This window comes from Brassica napus, unplaced genomic scaffold, assembly GCF_020379485.1.
Source record: "Brassica napus cultivar Da-Ae unplaced genomic scaffold, Da-Ae ScsIHWf_2725;HRSCAF=3490, whole genome shotgun sequence".
NCBI lineage: Eukaryota > Viridiplantae > Streptophyta > Magnoliopsida > Brassicales > Brassicaceae > Brassica > Brassica napus.
This window is the reverse complement of record NW_026016005.1, coordinates 17,501-26,504: the sequence shown is the minus strand read 5'-3', so window position 1 is coordinate 26,504 and position 9,004 is coordinate 17,501. Positions and strand designations below refer to the sequence as shown.

Below are 9,004 nucleotides of genomic sequence, written 5' to 3'. Positions count from 1 at the left end.
CTACCTGGTTTGATCTGCAGAAGTCATATGTCTCAAAGATTAAGCCATGCATGTGTAAGTATGAACGAATTCAGACTGTGAACTGCGAATGGCTCATTACAATCAGTTATAGTTTGTTTGTCGGTAACTACTACTCGGATAACCGTCGTTATTCTAGAGCTAATACGTGCACCAAACCCGACTTCTGAAGGATGCATTTATTAGATAAAAGTGACGCGGGCTCTGCTCCGTTGCTCTGATGATTCATGATAACTCGACGATCGATGGCCTTATTGCTGGCGACGATCATTCAAATTCTGCCATATCAACTTCGAGTGGTAGGATAGTGGCCTACCATGGTGGTAACGGGTGACGGAGAATTAGGGTTCGATTCAGGAGAGGGAGCCTGAAAACGGCTACCACCACATCCAAGGGAAGGCTAGGCAGGCGCGCAAAATTACCCAATCCTGACACGGGGAGGTCGAGTGCCATAAATTAACAAACCGGTGCTCTGAGTCTGGTAATTGGCAATGAGTTACCAATCTAAATCCCTTAACGTAGGATCCATTGGAGGGCAAGTCTTGGTGCCAGCAGCCGCGGGTGTTAATTCAGCTCCAATAGCGCTATTTAAAGTGTTGCAGTTAAAAAGCTCGTAGTTGAACCTTGGGATGTTTGTCATGTCCCTGATTCTAGATAGAGCCTTCGGGCACAGCCATGGTACGGGGAGACGTGCTAGTCAGGTCGTAAGACCTAAAGACAAGCGTATCATGGCTGGAATGGATGGTTAAGTGCATCAGTATGCTGAGACTTGACCAGAATCGGATGGAGACAAGGAAATAAGAGCTGGATGAGTTCTAAGGCAGCTGGACGATGATGGGAAGCAGCTCAGTCAGCTAGGACAAGCTTAGTGTAGCTCACACTAGCTTGGGTCAGCTCCAGTAGCTGGATCACTAGCTCCCTCAGCTGGGGAAGCTGGCACTCAGCTCAACTCAGCTGGGTGGAGTGTTATGGTCCGGGCCAGTGTTGCCGGTCCATGGGCGGTCAAGGGTCCGGCTGGGTGGTGGCTGAACCACTAAGGGCCTATGGGTCTTTATTGGGTCCGTGGGTCTTGGTGGATGTACTTGGGATGCAGATTGAGGCATTGGGCCTATTTCCAGACAGCCCACACGCCAAAGGGAGCAGTTGGACGGTTGATGGGCGAAAAGGTGGGAATTGGGCAGTTTGTGTCTTTTCCCTTCCAACCGGTTGCAACTGTCCGCCCAGGCAGTTATTGGCCGACCTTTCTCTATAAATACAGACACTTGGGTGTCGAAAATGGCATCAAATTCCTTAGGGAAAACTCTGCCAAAATCGTGACAGAAAGAAAGAGAGAAAGAGAGAAGAAGGCCGGCCAAACCGAGACTGTGGGTGGTGGTGATCGGACTCCGACCAGAAGTTGGTCTGTGGGAAGAGGAGAGCATTTGGTGATGGCAACCAGAGGCAAGGAGAAGGATCTGGAGAAGGGCTTGAGCACTCCTGAGCGCACGCCAAGGTGAGTGGGATGGACCGAACCATCCTACCATGGCCGCGGTGGAATTCCGTGTAGGCTGTGGTCGGATTGGTTGGACCAGACCCATCTCTTCCTTTTCCCTTACTATTCTACTTCATCTCTTCTATGTTCTGAATGTGTTGGATGATTCAGACACGTTCTGACTGAGCCATGGTCTTGGTCGGTACCCAGAAACCCTCCATGGCCTTGGTTGGGCTGTGTGTTGAGATCTCATAGTTCCTGAAGGGATTATTGGGATCCGACCATGGATTGTTCTTAGTGATGATTTATCATGAATTATCATGGTTTCTAATTGGATTTATCAGTCCGATTTGATGGTGGTCAGTTATGGCCGGTTTAGTGGAATTTGGCCGAGTTCTAGGTGAAGGAGGCCGGTTCTGTCTAATCTGATTGTGGATTCTTCTTAGTTGGGAATTATCAGTAATTGTCATGAATTTTATTTAGTTTTTGGAGATGTATTAAAAATGGCCAGAAATGGGATTTAGCCTTGGTCGTTTGTGGTTCAGTGTGATTGATGGGTTAGATCACATTGGATCAGTCTGGCCGTGTGTTAAATGGTTGTTTGGGATGTCTTAGTTGATGTCCTGAGTATGGCCGAGTGCTTTGTTGACTGATCGGTTAGCTTAGAGAACTTAGTTTAAGGGAACCAAACCATGCAATGTTAGATGAGCTTACTAGGGTATCGGTTTGTTATGTACTTATGTTGTTGTGTTGTGTGTGTGTTGTGGTTTCAGGATCGGACCAGGACCGTGGCAAGGCCAAGGAACCGTGAGGACTTAGCTGTGGATGGATGTGTGGGTTATGGGATAGTATTGTATTATGACTTATGACTTAGCCTATTGTGCAACTGACTGATTGTATGGATCACATGTTTATATTTATACAATGAATGTTTTCTCTTGTCTATCTGGTCGTGCATTGATTGAATGAACCTCAAGATTTCGAAAATGACTTAGTGAATATGGAACTTTAAAACTGATGGAACTTAGAAACATGGTTTAGGTAAGGCACGGACCTAGTGGGACCTAAGGGTCAGGTTCGGGTCTTACAAGTTGGTATCAGAGCGGAGTTGATTCTAGGATTTGTTTGGGTTTGGGTTAGTCACCACACATCCGGCTGGTTCTCATGGTAAGGTCTGGTCGTTTTGCTTAGCCTTAGGGATTGTTGTGATTTATTTTGTTATATCATGTGAGCTGACATGATTGTTTACATGTGTTGAATCCCAAGGGTGGAAAAAGCAAGTCCAGATCTCGGAAGGGTAAGGATGGAGCTGGGGCATCCGGTCCAGTGGGTGCAGATGATGTGAATCTGGCCGCAACATTGCCAATCCAAGCGGATGGGGTTAATGTTGGGACTGGATTGCCTTCGGTTCAGCTCAACCCTACTGAGGTTCGTGTGGATGGAGCTGAGTTCCAGCTGGAACATGAGCCAGAACGAGCTGATGGAGCTAATGGAGCTGATGGGAATGGACGGCAGCAACAGGATGGGCTGGAAGGTGAAGGCGAATCTTCACAGACTGGCCGTCTTGGTGACCGTAATGGGGCTGCGGACGGCAGGGCAGCTGGTCCGGTGAACCAGGCTGCGGAACCATCCATGCATGAGGTTCTGGAGGTCATGAGAGCTATGAGTACTCAAATGTTGGCTTTGACTCAGGCGTTTACACCTTTGGGTCAGGACATACCGACTCATACTGCTATTCCTATAAGGAACCAGCAGGCTGCCGAGCAGCAGCAGCAGCTCCGGTAGCTGGTGGAGCAGCTCCGGTTCATGGGGAACAGGAAGCTGAGGTGATTGAGATTGACCCCCCAGCTAGGGCGACCAGGAAGGTGGATTACTTGAAGGTGCTGGAGCACATCACTCGTATGGGCACTAAACACTTTGCTGGAAGTGTTGACCCTCTTGAGGCGGATGAGTGGAGGAGCAGGTTGGCTCGTAACTTCAGCTCAAGCCGCTGCCCAGAGGACTACCAGAAGGACATTGCGGTTCACTTCTTGGAGGGAGATGCCCACAACTGGTGGTTGGCTCTTGACAAGCGCACCAATGGTACCATAGAGCGCTTTGAGGACTTTGAGGTTGAGTTCAACCACAAGTACTTCCCAGCTGAGGCATGGGACCGTTTGGAAGCTAAGTTCCTGGACTTGGTTCAGGGACGCAGGACGGTACGTGAGTACGAAGAAGAGTTCAACCGACTCAGGCGCTATGTGGGTAAGGAGTTGGAGGACGAGGCAGTTCAGGTTCGCCGGTTCATCAGAGGCCTTAGGGCTGAACTCCGGACCTATTGCTCAGTCCGTACCTTCTCCACTGTGTCTGAGCTGGTTGAGAGGATGGCCTTGCTTGAGGTCAACCTTGCGGATGAGCATAAGCAGAAGGTCAAAAGTGTGGTGGTGGCTTCAAGCCAGAGTGGTGACCGGAAGAGGAAAAGGGACCAGGCTGAAGAGGGTAAAACCTCAAGTGGTAGGCCTGTGTGTCCCAAGTGTGGCCGACACCATGGAGGTGAATGTTGGAGAGCAATGGGAGCTTGTCTTCGATGTGGTAAGATGGATCACTCAGCTCGGGACTGTCCTAGACAGGAGCAAGGAGCTGGTGGTGATACCAGGACTTGCCACTACTGTGGAAAGAAGGGACATCTCCGTAAGGATTGTCCCAAGTTAGCAGCCGGGTCGAGCAAGGGCCGTGGTGAGGGCAACAAGCCAGACCAGAACCGCGGTCAGACCTCTGCACCCCGCGTCGCTCTATGAGGGTCCAAGGATGAGGACAAGGCTGGACCATTCCTCGCGATCACTGGTAATGTGTCTGATCTTATTTCTTTCCAATTCAGTAGAATTGCATGGTATGGAACCTAGGACGGTTAGATACTTAGTTTGGGTCATGTGTAGGGACCCTAAGTATTGGTGGTGTGGAAACACATGTACTTTTCGATACTGGAGCTACACATAGTTTTGTGAGTCCAGGGATGCTCGGAAAGGGGTTGTTCCAGTTGGGAACGGGGGATTGTCCTGGGGTAGTGAATGCGGCCGGTGGGCAAGTGATGCATTCGCTAGGGGTGATTCAGGACGTCCCAGTAATGATCCAGGACAGGGTCATGCCTGTGGATCTTGTGGTAGTCCACCTAAAGAATCACGAGGTGATCTTGGGTATGGACTGGCTTGGAAAGTATCGGGCCACTCTTGACTGTCACCGGGGGCGTGTGCTTTTTGAGAGTGGGTGTGGGGCTCCGATCAGGTTCCAAGGTATACGTCCGATCTCTGGATGCTTGGTGGTGTCAGCTATCCATGTTGAGAGGATGCTGAGGAAGGGTTGTGAGGCTTATCTGGCCACAATCGCCACTAAGGAGGTCGTAGGGGGTGGTGACCCGGAGGGAATACCGCTGGTTGGTGAGTTCCAGGATGTGTTTAGGGCGCTACAGGGCATTCCCCCTGATAGGTTGGATCCATTCATAATAGAACTCGAACCAGGGACGGCCCCATTATCCAAAAGTCCCTACAGAATGGCTCCTGCCGAGATGGCCGAGCTTAAGAAGCAACTTGAAGAGTTGCTGGATAAGGGTTTCATACGGCCTAGTGTGTCACCCTGGGGAGCACCAGTCCTCTTTGTGAAGAAGAAGGATGGTAGCTTCAGATTGTGTATTGACTATCGAGGGTTAAACCGGGTGACTGTGAAGAACAAGTACCCATTGCCTCGGATAGATGAGTTGTTGGATCAGCTCAAGGGTGCAAAATGGTTTTCTAAAATCGATTTGGCTTCAGGGTATCATCAGATTCCCATTGAACCAAATGATGTAAGGAAGACAGCCTTCCGAACCAGGTATGGCCACTATGAGTTTGTGGTCATGCCATTTGGATTAACCAATGCACCAGCAGCTTTCATGAAGATGATGAACAGCATATTCAGGGATTTCCTGGATGAGTTTGTAATCATCTTCATTGATGATATCTTGGTCTACTCCAAGACCAAAGAGGATCATGAGAGACATCTAAGAGCAGTGTTGGGACGATTGAGGGAACAACAGCTCTATGCCAAATTGAGCAAGTGCAGTTTTTGGCAAAGAAGTGTTGGGTTCCTGGGTCACATTGTATCCGACCAAGGTGTCTCCGTGGACCCGGAAAAGATTAAGGCCATACAAGAATGGCCTAGACCTAAGAGTGCAACTGAAGTCAGGAGCTTTCTAGGTCTGGCCGGTTATTACAGGAAGTTTGTCAAGGGGTTTGCCAGCTTGGCTCAACCTATGACACAACTGACTGGGAAAGACGTGAGGTTTGTATGGTCTGAGAAATGTGAGGAATGTTTCTCTGCACTTAAGCACATGTTGACAAGTGCACCGGTATTGGTGTTGCCAGAGGCAGACCAACCATATGTGGTTTACACAGACGCCTCCATAACCGGATTAGGATGTGTATTAACCCAACATGGGAAGGTCATCGCTTATGCCTCTAGGCAGTTGAGGAAGCATGAGGGGAACTATCCAACCCACGACCTTGAGATGGCCGCAGTGGTGTTCGCCCTCAAGATATGGCGATCATACTTGTATGGTGCCAAGGTTCAGATTTTGACCGACCACAAGAGTCTCAAGTATATATTCACTCAACCTGAGTTGAATTTGAGGCAAAGGAGATGGATGGAGTTCGTGGCCGATTATGATCTGGATATTGCTTACCATCCAGGTAAAGCAAACCTAGTGGCCGATGCCTTAAGCCGTAGGAGAGCTGAGGTATCAGCCGAGAGGGAAGCAGAGGTGCTGGAAGGGATGGTTAGGACATTGCATTTAAACACACTGGCCAGCGAGGACGAGCCGTTGGGTTTAGAAGCAGTGAACCAGGCTGATCTCCTTACCAGGATCAGGCAAGCACAAAGCTTGGATGAGAACCTCCAGAAGGTTGCTCTGAATGATAAAACCGAGTACCAGGTTGCGAGTGATGGTACGATTTTGGTCCATGGGAGGATCAGTGTTCCGAATGTAAGGGAACTAAAGGAAGAGATTATGAGTCAGTCTCATAAGTCTAAGTTCTCTGTGCACCCGGGACTGAACAAGATGTACAAGGATATCAAGAGGTACTATCATTGGATCCGTATGAAGACGGATGTGGCCGAGTGGGTGGCTAAGTGTCCTACTTGCCAACTCGTCAAGGCTGAGCACCAAGTACCCAGTGGATTACTCCAGAATCTACCTATTCCAGAATGGAAGTGGGATCACATCACCATGGACTTTGTGTCAGGTTTTCCCATGACCAGGAATAGAAAGGATTCGGTTTGGGTAGTGGTGGATCGTCTGACCAAGTCAGCTCTGTTCATACCAATCAAGAAGACTGATGGTGTGGAGCCCTTGGTACAGATTTACATGGATCAGGTGGTACGCCTGCATGGTGTACCAGCCAGTATTGTGTCGGATAGGGACCCTCGGTTCACTTCTTATTTCTGGAAGGCTTTCCAAAAGGCCTTGGGAACAAGAGTGCACATGAGCACAGCCTATCACCCCCAAACGGATGGTCAGTCTGAAAGAACCATCCAGACGTTGGAAGACATGTTAAGGGCTTGTGTCTTGGACTGGGGAAATTCCTGGGAAAGACACTTGCCATTGGTAGAGTTTGCTTACAACAACAGCTTCCATACCAGTATTGGGATGTCGCCCTACGAAGCTTTGTACGGACGGCCCTGCAGGACACCATTATGCTGGACCCAAGTGGGGGAGCGCAGCATGATAGGACCTGAGATAGTGGAGGAGACCACGGAGAAGATTAAGTTCATCCGTGACAAGATGAAGGAGGCACAGGACCGTCACAAGTCTTATGCGGATAAGAGAAGGAAACATGTTGAGTTTGAGGTGGACGACATGGTCTACCTCAAGATGATTACTTTCAGAGGTCGGAAAAGGGTTTCTGGCCGAGGGAAGTTGGATCCAAGGTACTTGGGTCCATTCCGGATCATTGAGAGAGTTGGTTCGGTGGCTTACAAGCTTAACCTACCAACTGAGATGGAAGCATTTCATAATGTATTCCATGTGTCTCAATTGAGAAAATGTCTTTCAGATCAAGACATTGTGATACCGGAAATTCCATCTGATCTAGGCACGAACCTCACCTTGGAGACAAGGCCGGTTCGGATTGTAGACAGGATGGAAAAAGCAATGAGGAACAAGACCATTCAAATGGTCAAAGTCGTGTGGGAATGCAGTGGGCAAGAACAAGTCACTTGGGAAACCGAGATGAGAATGAAAGCTGACTATCCAGAGTGGTATGGTCAGTTTATGATGGAGACAAGTCTAGACTTGGATTCGAGGACGAATCCATCTCAAGTGGGGGAGACTTGTCATGTCCCTGATTCTAGATAGAGCCTTCGGGCACAGCCATGGTACGGGGAGACGTGCTAGTCAGGTCGTAAGACCTAAAGACAAGCGTATCATGGCTGGTGGAATGGATGGTTAAGTGCATCAGTATGCTGAGACTTGACCAGAATCGGATGGAGACAAGGAAATAAGAGCTGGATGAGTTCTAAGGCAGCTGGACGATGATGGGAAGCAGCTCAGTCAGCTAGGACAAGCTTAGTGTAGCTCACACTAGCTTGGGTCAGCTCCAGTAGCTGGATCACTAGCTCCCTCAGCTGGGGAAGCTGGCACTCAGCTCAACTCAGCTGGGTGGAGTGTTATGGTCCGGGCCAGTGTTGCCGGTCCATGGGCGGTCAAGGGTCCGGCTGGGTGGTGGCTGAACCACTAAGGGCCTATGGGTCTTTATTGGGTCCGTGGGTCTTGGTGGATGTACTTGGGATGCAGATTGAGGCATTGGGCCTATTTCCAGACAGCCCACACGCCAAAGGGAGCAGTTGGACGGTTGATGGGCGAAAAGGTGGGAATTGGGCAGTTTGTGTCTTTTCCCTTCCAACCGGTTGCAACTGTCCGCCCAGGCAGTTATTGGCCGACCTTTCTCTATAAATACAGACACTTGGGTGTCGAAAATGGCATCAAATTCCTTAGGGAAAACTCTGCCAAAATCGTGACAGAAAGAAAGAGAGAAAGAGAGAAGAAGGCCGGCCAAACCGAGACTGTGGGTGGTGGTGATCGGACTCCGACCAGAAGTTGGTCTGTGGGAAGAGGAGAGCATTTGGTGATGGCAACCAGAGGCAAGGAGAAGGATCTGGAGAAGGGCTTGAGCACTCCTGAGCGCACGCCCAAGGTGTGGGATGGACCGAACCATCCTACCATGGCCGCGGTGGAATTCCGTGTAGGCTGTGGTCGGATTGGTTGGACCAGACCCATCTCTTCCTTTTCCCTTACTATTCTACTTCATCTCTTCTATGTTCTGAATGTGTTGGATGATTCAGACACGTTCTGACTGAGCCATGGTCTTGGTCGGTACCCAGAAACCCTCCATGGCCTTTGGTTGGGCTGGTGTGTTGAGATCTCATAGTTCCTGAAGGGATTATTGGGATCCGACCATGGATTGTTCTTAGTGATGATTTATCATGAATTATCATGGTTTCTAATTG

General features: G+C 49.5%; 1 protein-coding gene across 1 annotated transcript; it reads left to right on the top strand.

Annotated features, from left to right (window-relative positions):
• Positions 1–2,755: 2,755 nt before the first annotated feature.
• Positions 2,756–4,266, top strand: LOC125602040 (the record flags this gene model as incomplete). The annotated part of the gene is made up of 4 exons (XM_048773946.1): positions 2,756–3,155; positions 3,203–3,571; positions 3,629–3,687; positions 3,739–4,266. Coding segments are annotated over 4 exons (1,356 nt in total), but the record flags the coding sequence as incomplete, so codon positions are not given.
• Positions 4,267–9,004: the final 4,738 nt, after the last annotated feature.